The 14,030-nt window shown below is 43.6% G+C and overlaps 1 protein-coding gene across 2 annotated transcripts in view; it reads left to right on the top strand.

Annotated features, from left to right (window-relative positions):
- The first annotated feature begins 4,355 nt into the window (after positions 1-4,355).
- The window catches only part of LOC105868241 (uncharacterized), a 55,354-nt gene continuing 45,679 nt past the window's right edge, over positions 4,356-14,030 (top strand). The window contains exons 1-2 of one of the 2 annotated variants that reach the window (XM_012758844.3): positions 4,356-4,485; positions 6,184-6,249. In XM_012758844.3, the coding sequence (XP_012614298.2) occupies positions 6,235-6,249 (15 nt within the window). In that variant the 5' untranslated portion in view covers positions 4,356-4,485; positions 6,184-6,234. Of the gene's footprint in view, positions 5,758-6,183; positions 6,250-14,030 lie in introns of both variants that reach the window. The other variant, XM_012758842.3, reaches the window with a different exon arrangement.

The following is a 14,030-nucleotide window of genomic DNA, read 5'->3' as shown; positions in this document are numbered from 1 at the left end:
CACATCTATGCTCCTTCACAGAGTTGACTCTGCAAAGTTTGTCCAGAATGATTCTAGTCTTGTTTCTGGGCATTTATGATTCCATATGGGTGCTCTATTTATCAATAAATGCTCCAGACTCAGTTTTTACAGCAAACATTATGTGATAAACTGAATACCTGTCCTCATCAGTAAATGTGATCAATTATATCATTCTTTAAGAGCTGTGTGCTATTCCACTGAATGGGTGATTTATAATTCTTTATATATATATATATATATATATATATATATATATATTTATGGTATACAACATGAAGTTTTGATATACATATACAGACTGAAATGATTACTACAGCCAAGCAAATTAAAATATCCATCATCTCACATAGTTACCATGTATGTATGTGTGTGTGTGTGTGTGTGTGTGGTAAGAGTCTCTTATTCAATTTCCAGTATATAATACAATATTGTTAACTGTAGTCCTCATTCTGTACATTAGATGTTTAGACTTAATCATGGAACTGCAATTGTGTATCCTTTCACCTATATAACCCCTTTCCATGTCCCCCAACCACTGTTCTACTCTCTATGTATTCAACTTAAAAAATAAAGATTCCACATATAAGTGAGATCATGCATTATTTTTTTCTGTGTTTGGCTTATTTCATTTAGCATAGTGCCCTTCAAGTTCATCCTTGTTGTCGAATATGACAGGATCTCCTCCTTTTTTGTTTAAGGCTGAATAATATTCCATTGTATATATACACCACAATTTTTTTTTATCCATTCATCTGTTCATGAACACTTAGGTTGTTCCCATGTCTTGGCTATTTAATATAATACTGAAGTGAACATGGGAGCTCAGACATCTCTACAAAGCACTGATTTCATTTCCTTTGCGTATATATCCAGAAGAGGGATTGTTGAGTCATATGGTAGTTTTATTTTTAAATTTTTGAGGGGCCTTCATAGTGTTTTCCATAATGGCTGCACCAGATTGACAACTATTTATCTTCTTTGGTTATTTCTCAGTGTTCTTCTGTTAGAGATAATGTTATACTAAAATCTTTGCAAATAAATATGTGGAGTTTTTCCCCCCATATTTATCCCCATAGACAACACATTTTCCCCCATAGGTACACACAATGGAGAGTAAGAGCAAGGACTCTGGAGCCAGGCTGCATGAGGAGTTCTGCCTGGGTCTCTTATTAGCTATGTGATCCTGGGTCAGTTTTCTAACCTTTCTGTGCCTTTGTTGTCTCAAGCATAAAATTAGGGTAAATGTGACAACCTATAGTGCTAGCACATAATAAATACTTTATGCATATTACTTAAATAAGTAAAAATGAATGTGACATATTTCTAGAAAAGAAATTGCTAGGTCAAAGGGTCTACACATTTTTTGGAATAGTGCCTACGTCTTTACTTTTTTATAACTACATATCTTTTTTGAAATTAGTTTTTTACTGAATGACACAAAAGGAAACTTAAATTACCAGTAGTTTTTACGTAAGCTTGATTCCAGTCTTAATGGAAAAAACCAGAGCAAAAATAAAGCCATCAAAAAAAAAAACCCCAAAAAACAACAACAAAAAAAACCCTAATGGAAGCTTCAACATTAGACTCTCTCTGCTTTGTGATTTGGTAGGTTTTTGCACTCTCCTCAAATTTTTCATTCTCTGGTCCTTTCTGTGGAATTGGTTACAAAGCACATAAAATCCTTAACTTTAGCTAGCCAAAGAGAGGTAGAATGAATTGTGTTCCCTGAAAATTCATATATAGGTTAAATATCACTTATCTAGAATGCATGGAACCAGAAGTGTTTTGGATTTTTAAATTTTATTTTATTTTATTTATTTTTTTTAGGTAGGGTCTCACTTTGTTGCCCAGGCTAGAGTGAGTGCCGTGGCGTCAGCCTAGCTCACAGCAACCTCAAACTCCTGGGCTCAAACAATCCTTCTGCCTCAGCCTCCCGAGTAGCTGGGACTACAGGCGTGCACCACCATGCCCGGCTAATTTTTTCTATATATATTAGTTGGCCAATTAATTTCTTTCTATTTATAGTAGAGACGGGGTCTCACTCTTGCTCAGGCTGGTTTCGAACTCCTAACCTCGAGAATCCGCCCATCTCGGCCTCCCGGAGTGCTAGGATTACAGGCATGAGCCACCGCGCCTGGCCTGTTTGTTTTTTTGAGACAGTCTTGCTCTGTTGTTCCGAGTAGAGTGCAGTGGCATCAGCCTAGCCCAAAGCAACCTCAAACTCCTGGGCTCAAGCCATCCTACTGCCTCAGCCTCCTGAATAGCTGGGACTACAAGCAGGTGCCGCCATGCCTGGCTACTTTTTTTCTATTTTTAGTAGAGATGGCTTGCTCTTGTTCAGGGTGCAGGATGGTCTCAAACTCCTGAGCTCAAGAGATCCTCCTACTTCAGCCTCCCAGAGTGCTAGGATTACAGGCGTGAACCACTGCCTGGAGTTTGGATTTTTTTAGATTTTAAAATATTTGCAGAATATATACAGGTTCAGCATCCTGAATCCAAAATTCTCTGGTGATTTCAGATTTTCAGATTTTGGACTTTTGGATTCAGGATGCTCAACCTGTACTGTATGCAAGCCCCACTCCAGATGTGACTTTATTTGGAGATAGAGCCTTTAAAGACTTAATTAAAGTTAAGTGAGGTCATAAGGGTGAGACTCTAATCTGATATGACTGGTGTCATTATAAGAAGAGAGAGGGACACCAGGGATGTGTGTGCACAGAGAAAAGGCCATGCGAGGACACGGCAAGAAGGTGGCCATCTGCAAGCCAAGGAAAACAGCCTCAGGACAAACCAGCCCTGTCAGCATCTTGACCTTGGACTCCCAGCCTCCAGAACTGTGAGAAATAAACCTCTGTTATTTAAGCTGCTCAGTCTGTGATATTCTGTTATGGTAGCCCTAGAAGACAAATACAGACGCAAAGACAGGTAAGCACCTTTAGTCACTTCTTGCCCTTGTGATTCACTGAGGCAGGTTTTTGTTTTTTTGTAAATTTAAGCTGCAGAAATCTTGACAGCAATACATTTCTTATTTTTATATTTTCAAACAATAAGCATCTTTATACAATTTTACAAGTTAAAATTGGTGGCTTCTTTATTTCTGATTCTGTACCTTGAGATACTGCTTGAGGGAGAGGAAACAGTAACGTTCTTTTAAAAATTTGTGAAAAATGTTTGTAAACACCATAGCAATAGTCCACATGCACCATCACTGCTTTCTATTCTGATAATCTCCATTTTGTTCTGTGAGTAGAAAATATTATATTTCAGGGTATTAAAATTTTTAATATGGTTCTATGTTTGTCATAACATCTTGGCTTCATTAAAAATAATGCTATCACAAGAGAAGTCAGAAAATATCTTGAGACAAATAAAAATAAAAACACAACATACTGATACTTATGGGATGCACTGAAAGTAGTGCTAAGAGAGAAATTTACAGCTGTACAGGCTCCCATTAAAAAAGGAGATCCCAAATCAACACCTAAATTTACACCTTCAGGAACTAAGAAAAAGAACAAATTAAACCCCAACTTAGCAGAACGCAATAACAGGTAATAAAGATCAGAGATAAATCACAAACCCCTTTCTCCTGCACTAAGGCAGTAAATATTCTTTGTTCCAGGCCAGTTCTCTGGATGCTTAGGACGCTTTTCCGTTAGGTAAAAATGTCAGAAGGCAGGCGCCTCAGGTCAGCACCATCACGTGAGGGAGAATGGGTGACATAACCAATCCTTTTTTTCCTTGCCATTTGTGTGCGTTTTGATTTACCTCCAAATTTCATGTATGGCTCTCTAAGATTTGTCTCCCCACTCCCCTTTAGTTCTTTTTATTCACATTTAATTTTAAAAAATAGCTTGGCTGGACTAATTTGGTTAAACATTTCATCTATATTCCTAAATCCTCGCTCGGCGGCTGCAGGGAGACTCCTCATCCCCAGGCCTGGGACAGGCGCCACAGGGGGAACTTGTGTCAAGGGGAGGCCCCGGGTGCAGGGGAAGAGGTGGGGCGGTGGGGGTGCGTGGAGTGTGAAGGAGGCGCTGGTAATGTGGGGAGCGAGGGTGTGGAGAGGTGGCAGTGGTTTGGGGGAGAAATGGGGTGGTGTGGGGAGGAGTGTGGGTGGCGGTGGTGTGAGGTGAAGTGGGGTGTGGAGGGATGAGGTGGAGCTGGGGAGGAAGCGGCGGCGATGTGGGGAGGGGCGAGTGTGGGGCGGGTGGGGAGAGGTACCGAGGGGGTTGGCGGGGGAGGGGCCCCAGCAGGCCCCGCTCCTATTGTGGGCGGAACCTACCCCCCCCCCAGCCTGCGGCGCGGCCGGGAGCCAGCAGGGCTCTCTGCGCAGGCGCGTGTTCCTCAGGCGGGGCGGTACGGGGGCGTGTGCCTGCGCGCGGTCGCGCGTGGGGCTGCAGGGGCTCCATCTTTTGGCTGGGCCCGAGGCGGCAGATAGCGGTCGCCCAGCAAGTGAGGCAGGTGAGGATTAGCAGATGTCGCTGTTGCTCTCGCCTCTTCGCAGTGCGTGGCCTGGGGCCCCGGACCGAAGCGCAGACATCTCTGTGAGCCGGACGCGGGCCGAGTCCTTGCCTAGCAGTTCCTTGGGTTCCCTGCGTGTGGTGCGTGATTCTGCGGCCGCGGCCGCGAGGACCCTGCCGACGCCGTCCCGCGCCGCGCGGTCCCCACAGCCAGCTGCCGCGAGGGAAGCGGCGCGGCCGAGCCCGGGCCCGTGGCCAGCCTGGCTTTGTCCGCAGCGGCCGTGCGTCGCGTGTGGGCGCCGCAGCCTGGGTTTCTGGGAGTTGCGTTGTTCTCAGCGGGCCGACTTGGGGCCCTTCCAGCTACGGCAAGCTTGTCGCCTGGGCTCTGCTGCGGTGAGGGGGAGGATCCCTGGGGAACAGGAATGTCTCCGGGAGGACTGACGACCCCCCAGCCTCTGGCTTCAGAGAAGGGGCTGAAGAGATGCGGAAAAGGAGCACATCGCCCAGAGGGCCGAGGCTCGAGTGATTTCGACACATTCGGAAGCTCTTAGAGACAGCGAGTCACTTGGCAAAGAGAAGGGAGCTGGGGTGACAGTGGTGGCCAAGGGCCAAATGGAGAGAGAAATGTCTTCGTCGGCGGGGATTCCACGGGAATATTTTATTTTTACCTCATGCTAACCAGCACCCCGCAGCCATCCTTCCGTCATTCTTTACTAATGCTTTCCAGAGGCTGAACAGAGATGACCATTGCCGTGTCTGGCATTAGAGATGTGCTGTGTGCACTCTTTGCTGATCTCATCGAGTCAAAAGAAGTCATAACACAGGGAGGTGTTGCCAGGATTTTCTATTTTTGTTTCATTTGAAAGAAGGAAATAAACAATGGGCCTGAAAGGGGAAATGACTTGTCTGGGATCAGTAAACATGAATAGAAGTCAGAGTCCCTGACTCTGGATTAATGCTATCCACCCAAGCAAATTGAAATAAGTTTCCTGTTGAAAGCTCCTTTTGAGAAAATGCGTCCAAAGAAGAAGAGACAGTTTTTTAAAAGACTTATGCTTAAAATACCTATCCCTATTTCCAAAGCGTCATGTGGATTCTTTGATTCAGGAATTCACATTATTGTGGCAAAGTAGATGTACAAAACAACCTTGAAGTGGATTCCTGCCCCTTACCAACATCGTTTTTAATGAAGGTCTGGTATTTCATAAATCACTGCAGCCTTCAACTCCCAGTCTCAAGCAATCCTCTGCCTCAACTTCCTGAATAGCTACAGGTGTGAGCTGCCAAGTCCTGCTAATTTTTAACTTTTTTGTAGAGATGGAGTCTTACTATGTTTCCAGCCTGGTCTTGAACTCTTGGCCTCAAGGGATCTTCCTTTCTTGGCCTCCTGAAGTGCTTGGATTACAGGCATGAGCCACTATGGCTGGGCAAAGTGCTGTAATATGTTTAATCAATTCTGTTTTAAATATTTCTGTGTTTTTGAGGGGGGGGATATAAATTGTTAAAGCAGTGGGAAACATTGCAGGTTTACACTCAATGAAATCATATTGTAGTTGCACAGGGACATGAAGATGTTTCCCTTCTTTCTTCTGCAAAATCAAGGATACCCATTGGGTTTGTGGGAGTTCGTAGGAGAATCAAGCAGGTGCAGGGCCAGCCAGATATCTCATTCTATTCCTCTTACCTTTTTTTCTTTCAGGTATGCTCTTTTGGAGAACAGGTTTCTGTGCTCTTATAGGAGTACTAGAAAATGAACAAATCCCAGGTAAGTTGTTTTTATTTATTCCTTATCTTGTTTTCCAGAGGATTCTCTGGCTTTTGTAAGTGTTTGTATCTTCAGATGGAGGGTAAAGGGAGAGTAAGTGGTGGCTGACAAGCAAACAGAGGTGGCTGTGGTGCTGTGTGGTCATGTGATCCTACTGTCCTCAAAGGAGAGCTGCAGATTTGTCTTTTATCCCTCTAATCCACATGTGATTTTTCACTGGCCATGAGAAGAAGCCAATCAGTTACTCCTGGGACAGAAAGAATTCCTGGCACTGGAGTCTGAAAAAAAAATGTCTTTGAAGTTCTTCATGGAGTGAAGAACTTTGTAATAAATCTTCCTGTTGCCTGTCATTGTTCTTTGTCAGAAGTGGAGGGTGGAACTCAGGTTTTATTATGGGGCCAAAGCAGCATGGATGTGGTAGAGATCTTTTCAGAACATCTCTTTTGATCTAGGGATAAAACTTAAAACTGTCTGGAGAAATGAAAGAAATAGACTGCATGTCTTTGAAATAACTTTTCCTCAAACATGTAGATTGGACAACAGATGGTTCAACCTTATATTTTTTTGGCAAATGTGTCTATACTATCTGTTCACTTTTTTTCTTGTGATAAAACATATATAGCATAAAATTTGCTATTTCAAGCATTTTAACTATACAGTTCAGTAGTATTAATTACATTCACAGTTGTGCAGTCCAAACAAAAACTCTGTACCTATTAAGCCTGAGGTCCCCAACTCCACTGCTCAGCAGAAGGCAAGTGGCTGAGAGCTTGATCTAAGCCCCGCCTGCACCCACAGCCACTCCCCACAGCTCCCATCACTGCCCTAGTTCCCCCCACCCAGATCAGCAGGGGGCTTCAGACCCATCCTCATGGGAGTGTGAATCCCACTGCAGACTGTGCACATGAGGGATCCAGGTTGCACAGTCCCCATAAGAATCCAATGCCTGGTGATCTGAGGTGGAGGCAAGGCAGTGAGGCAGCCAGTCCCTGGTGTTAAAAGGGTTAGGGACCGCTGTGTTAAGCAATAACTGCCCATTTTCCCCTTCCCCCAGGCCCTGGTAACTTCTCATGTACTTTCTGTCTCTATGAATTTCCATATTTCTAGATATTTAAGTAGAAGCATAAAATATTTGTATCTGTCTTATTTCACTGAGCTAATATTTTCAAGGTTCATTCATGTAGCATATGTCAATGCTTAAGTTTTTTAATGGCTGAATAATATTCTCTTGTATGGCTATACCACATTTTGTTTATTCATTTGTTGATGGATATTTGAATTGTTTTCCACCTTTTGACTATCATGAATAATCCTGCTATGAGCATTGGGGTACAAGTATCTGTTTATTCATTCACATTTTAGTCCATGGTATGCAATTTGCCACTCTCTATCACCTGCCTGGTATGTCCTAATAAAGTTCAACAGCAACCTCCTTGCAGTAAAGTGAATGTTTTCCACACTTTACCTTACTAGGACATTCTGTCGTGTTAGATAGTTGAAACACTTTCACCTTCTAGAAAGGCCTGTTTCTCTGGTGTTTTGTGACATCATTCTTCTGGCTTCATTCTTACTGCTCTGATTTCTTTGTCTCCTTCATGATGTCTTCTTCCTCTTTCCCATTCTCATGGCATATCTCCAGATTTCCATCCTTAGCTCCCTCGTCTTTTTACTCTGCCAGACTTTCCTGCACATTTCATGCCCTCTATGGTGCTAACACCCATGTGTCTCTGTAGCCTGGGCTCTTCTGTCTTATCCATCTCTGTACAGATGCATAGAGGCACCTTATTTTCAACAGTTCCAAAATTTAGGTTATTTAAAGCCCGTCTGCCCATCTCCCATCTAATCTTGCCACTCTATTCCTTGCCAGCTGATGGTTTACACCAGGCAGAGTAAAGCTACCAAAATGGAAATCATCCTGAATGTTTCCCTGTTTCTTACCTCTGATCTCATCCTTCTGGGATCTAGGTTTTGCTAGTTTTAAGATGTTAACCTTTCTTAAACTTGCTCTTTCTCCTTAATTTCTATTCCCCTTATCAAAACTTCATTTTCTCTCACCAGGACTATTGGAACAGCTTCTAGAGTAATTTCCTTGCTTCTTTCTCCCCCAGATTAAGTCTGTCCTCCTCCTGAGTAATTAATCTGAAATGCATTTCAAATGATGTCACTTTCACATGGAAACCACTTGAGTAGCTTCCCACTACCCATAGGGTCAAAGCTAATCCCCTTATCTATTTAAGGCTATTGGGAACATAACCACTTCCTATTTCTCCATCTCTCTCTTTTTTTTTTTGGTTCTATAAATTCTAATACTTGTTACATTTTATTCCACGATTGTTTACTGGGCAGTTCAGTGTGCGGGATGCTGAGCTGTGTGCCATAGACTCAAACAGTATGGAGACCTGGTCCCTTTTTAAACTTTTTTTTTTTTTTTTGAGACAGAGTCTCACTTTGTTGTCCAGGCTAGAGTGAGTGCCGTGGCGTCAGCCTAGCTCACAGCAACCTCAAACTCCTGGGCTCGAGTGATCCTTCTGCCTCAGCCTCCCGGGTAGCTGGGACTACAGGCATGCGCCACCATGCCCGGCTAGTTTTTTTTTTATATATATATCAGTTGGCCAATTAATTTCTTTCTATTTATAGTAGAGACGGGGTCTCGCTCTTGCTCAGGCTGGTTTTGAACTCCTGACCTTGAGCAATCCGCCCGCCTCGGCCTCCCAAGAGCTAGGATTACAGGCGTGAGCCACAGCGCCCGGCCTAAACTTTTTTTTATTAAAGACAATTTTGGGGAGCAGTTTTAAGTTTACAGAATAATCAAGAGAAAGGTAGAGAGATTTCCCATATATACCCTGCTCAAGGGTTCCAGTTCCTTCCCATCCTTACCAACACTTGTTATATCCTGATATACTTGTTATATCCTGTTATATCCTGATATTTTTTTTTATAATAGCCCTCCTAGTGGGTGTTGGGTGGTATCTTATTGTGGTTATGTTTTGTATTTCCCTGATGATTAGTGAGGTTGAGCATATTTTCATGTGCTTATTGGCTGTTTGTGTATATTCTTTGGAGAAATGTCTATTCAGGTCCTTTGCTCGTTTTTTAATAAGGTTGTTGGGTTTTTTTATAGTTGAGCCTCAGAAGTTCTCTATATATTCTGGCTATTGATTCCTAAACAGACATATGGTTTGCAATGATTTTCTCCCATTCTGTGTGCTGCCTTTTTACTCTACTGATAGTGTCTTTTAATGCACATATTAAAAAATTTCATGAAGTCTAGTTTGTCTATTTTTTAATTTTGTTGTCTGTGCCTTTGTTGTCACATCCAAGAAATCGCTGCCAAATCCAATGATGTGAAGCTTTTGCCCTATGGTTTCTTCCAAGAGTTTTGTAGTTTTATGTCTTACATTTAGGTCTTTGATCCATTTTGAGTTTATTTTTGCATACAGTGTTAGTTAAGAGTCCAACTTTACTATTTTGCATATGGGTATCCAGGTTTCCTGACATCATTTATCGACTGTTCTTTCCCCATTGTGTGTTCTTTTTTTTTTTATTTTTTATTTTTTAATTTTAATTTTATTTTAGCATATTATGGGGGTACAAGTGTTAAGGTTACTTATATTGCCCATGCTCCCCCTCTCCCCTCAAGTAAGAGCTTCAAGCATGTCCATCCCCTAAACGTTGCACTTCTTACTCGTTGTGTTTGTAAATACCGGTCCCTTCCTCCCCCCTCCCACCCTCCCGACACCCAATAAATGTTACTCCTATATGTCCACTTAGGTGTTGATCCATTACCAATTTGCTGGTGAGTACATGTGGTGCTTGTTTTTCCATTCTTGAGATACTTCACTTGGTAGAATGGGTTCCAGCTGTATCCAGGAATATACAAGAGGTGCTATCTCACCATTGTTTCTTAAAGCTGAGTAGTACTCCATGGTATACATATTATACCATATTTTATTAATCCGCTCATGAATTGATGGGCACTTGGGTTGTTTCCATAGCTTTGCAATTGTGAATTGTGCTGCTATAAACATTCAAGTGCAGGTGTCTTTTTCATAAAGTGACTTTTGATCTTTTGGGTAGATGCCCAGTAGTGGAATTGCTGGATCAAATGGTAGATCTACTTGTATCGCTTTGAGGTATCTCCATATTGCTTTCCACAGAGGTTAAACTAGTTTGGAGTCCCACTAGCAGTGTAGGAGTGTTCCTCTCTCTCTGTATCCACGCCAGCATTTGTTGTTTGGGGACTTTTTGATAAAGGCCATTCTCACTGGAGTTAAGTGATATCTCATTGTGGTTTTGATTTGCATTTCCCTAATGATTAGAGATGTTGAACATTTTTTCATATGTTTGTTGGCCATTATTCTGTCTTCTTTTGAGAAGTTTCTATTCATGTCCTTTGCCCATTTTTTGATAGAGTTGTTTGATTTTTTTCTTGCTGATTTTCCTGAGTTCTAAATAGATTCTAGATATCAGCCCTTTATCAGATGTGTAGCTTGCAAAAATTTTCTCCCATTCTGTGGGTTGTCTGTTTGCTCTCTTGACAGTTTCTTTGGCTGTGCAGAAGCTTTTTAATTTCATTAGGTCCCATTTGTTTATTTTTGTTGCTGTTGTGTTGCTGTTTATTTTTGTTGCTGTTTTGTGTGTTGCCTTTGGGATCTTTTTCATAAATTCTTTGCCTAGGCCAATGTCCTTGCAGGTTAGATGTTTTCTGAAGGCAGCAGATACTTGGCTTGTGTTTTTTTATCCATTCGCCCAGCCTATGTCTCTTGAGTGGGGAGTTCAAGCCATTCACATTTATTGAGATAACTGATAGGTGGGGAAGATTTCTGTTCATTATGTTGGGTTGAACTTTGTTGCTTTGTTTTCTCTCTTGAGCCATTGTAGTGTCTGGGCTTTGATCTTTAGCTTTGAGTAGATTTACATTCATGAGTGTTTATTGTGCCGATCCGTGGGTAACACTGTTTTGAGTACTTCTTGAAGGGCTGGTCTTGTCTTGGTGAATTTCCTTAGTCTTTGCTTATCTGAGAATGTCTTGATTTCTCCTTCATATACAAAACTTAGTTTTGCAGGGAATAAGATTCTAGGCTGGGCATTGTTCTGTTTCAGAAGAGTGAGAATGGGGGCCCAGTCTTTCCTTGCTTGTAAAGTTTCAGTAGAGAAATCTGGTGTTATTCGAATTGGCTTTCCCTTGTATGTTACTTGCTTCTTTTGTCTTCAGCTCTTAGAAGGGCCTCTTTAGTTGATATTTTGGTCAGTCTGATGACTGCATGTCGTGATGTCTTCCTGTTTGCATTGAATCTCCCAGGGGTCCTCTGAGCTTCTTAAACTTGTATATCGAGATTTTTAGCAAGGCCTGGGAAATTTTCCTCTATTATATCTTCAAATAGCTTGTCCAATGCTTGAGTGTTGTCTTCTTCCCCTTCTGGCAACCCTATGACCCTCACATTAGGTTTCTTCACGTAATCCCATATCTCTTGTAGGCTTTGCTCTTTTCTCTTGTTTCTCTGCTCTATCTCTGTGACTGATTTATTTAATTGGAAGGTGTTATCTTCAATCTCTGAGATTCTTTCTTCTGTTTGATCTACCCTGTTCTTGAGGCTTTCCACTGAATTTTGTAGTTCCCTGAATTGATTCTTCATTTCCAGGAATTCAGTTAAACTTTTTTTCGTTGTATCGATTTCTTTAGTGAATTTTTGTTCCAGGTCCTGGAGGCTTTTGTGGTTTCTTTGTGTTGGTTATCGAGTTGTTCTTGCAGGTCGTTGAATTTTCTTATGATCCACATTCGGAATTCCTCTTCTGTCATTTTGGTTGGCTGATTTTGGTTGGTGTCCATTTCTAAGGGGCCGGTGCTTCTCTTTGGGGGTGTGGTTTCCGTTTGGTTCTTCATATTTCCGGAGTTCCTTCGCTGATTTCTTCCCATGTCAATCAGTTGTTGTTTCTTTCCTTTAGGTTTTCGTTTGGGTATTCACATGCCTTGTTTAGTTTCTGAGCCCGTAGGTGGTGTCTGTAGGTGAGGTTCGACCACTCCCTGTATAATGAGTCAGTAGGTGCCATGAAGAGGGTATGCAGGGTATCCTCCTTGTCAGTAGGTGGCGCTTGCTTGGAGGAACAGGCTATGCTGTTGTTTTTGTGACCTGTGACCAGCTCTTGTTCCCCTGGAGAGGCACTCTAGTGCCTCAGGTGGTCGGTGGGGCCCTGGGACTTCCAGGTGTGTCCTTTTCTTCCTCTCAGTGAGGTCTGATCTGGGAGTGAGTCTGGGCGGAGCTGGGTTGGGTAAGTCTGCCCTCAGGCACTGCCAATGCCTTTAGTAAGGGTCAAAGTTCTGTTTTCTGCTTCTGGGAAAAGCTGCCAAGGAGGGGCTGGAATGGCCCCGCTCAGTCAGAGAGTCTGTGTGTGGGCGTGGGGCTGTCTGAGACCCACAGTCTGGAGCAGGCCTTGCTTCTTTCCACCCTCCTGAACTCCGCGGCTACTCCTGGGTGTCTGCCAGCAGGCCAGACCTCACGCCACCAGGCCTCCCCTGGCTGTCACGCCGGCCGGGAGGTTCCCTGAGCAGGAATGCCACCTGGGCTGGGTGCACGGCCTCCTTTTGAGAGGAGGGTTGCCCTCTAGGACGCTGATCTGCCTCTGAAGGCACACACACCTCAGTAGGCTGTTCGCATACATCCCTTCTGTGTCCCAGGCAATGGGAGACCTGGGTGCATGGGGTCTGGTCTGGAAGTCTGACCTCTGGGTCCCAGAGTTCAAACTATATCCCCACTAGGGAGAGGAGTGCCAGTCCCAGTTCACCCACAGGGAGCCCAAGCTGGGTCTATGTCTCTCAGCCTCAGGGTCTGCCCCGTTCTCCTGGGGTCACCAGGCCAGCAGCTCCTGGGAGGGCTGGCGGGTGGGGAGCTCACCATCTGAGTTCCCCTCAGTCAGGGCCCCAAAAGGGAAGGTCCCATTCCCTGGAGGTGCCTCCAGCTAGTGGCTATATTGTCTCTCTCAGCAGCTGCACGGATAGGGTTGGGGGGAGGGGAGAATGAGGCAATATGGCGCCTGCCACGTGGATCGGGTCTGTGCACAGGGAAGTGCCCTGCGGGAGTTGGGAGCCTGGTGCTGAGTCCGCTATAGGCTTACCGCTCACTGACGGTGGCCGTCTCTGGGCTGGTGTCCGCAAGTCTCTCCACCCACTGGGGCACCCATCAGCAGTCCGGGATGCAAGGGAGGGGAGAGTTAATCACTTTACCTACCCTTGCTGCTGGTCTCCAGGCTGTTCTGGAGGTCTCTGCTTCCAGTTCTCCTCCGCAGCCTCCTCCCGTGGAGTCTCCAGTGGTATCAGGTACCCCTCCTTCCGACCCTCATCTGATGTAGGCTCATCTTCTTGCTTCTTTCTTCTAATTTCTGCTAGAATCTATCTTTTCTGCAGAGACACTCTGTCTGGCTGTGTTTCTCATCCACCATCTTGATTCGGATCTGACCATCATGTGTTCTTGGCATTCTTGTTGAAGATCAGCTGATCATAAATGTGTGGATTTATTTCTGAGCTTTGTATTATGTTCCACTGGTCTGTATGTCTACTATGGCAGTACTGTACTGTTTTGATTACTGCAGCTTTGAAATAAGTTTTGAAACCAGGAAGTGTGAGCAGTACCGTATTGCTTTGATTACTGCAGCTTTGAAATAAGTTTTGAAACCAGGAAGTGTGAGTTCTCCAGCTTTGTTTTTCTTGTTCAAGAATGTTTCAGATAGTCCTTTGAGAGTCCATGACTTTTAGGATGGATTTTTTATTTATGCAAAATTTTGTC

Source organism: Microcebus murinus, chromosome 19, assembly GCF_040939455.1.
Source record: "Microcebus murinus isolate Inina chromosome 19, M.murinus_Inina_mat1.0, whole genome shotgun sequence".
Taxonomy (NCBI): domain Eukaryota; kingdom Metazoa; phylum Chordata; class Mammalia; order Primates; family Cheirogaleidae; genus Microcebus; species Microcebus murinus.
Note: the sequence above shows the minus strand (reverse complement) of the source record. Positions and strands in the feature narration are given on the sequence as shown.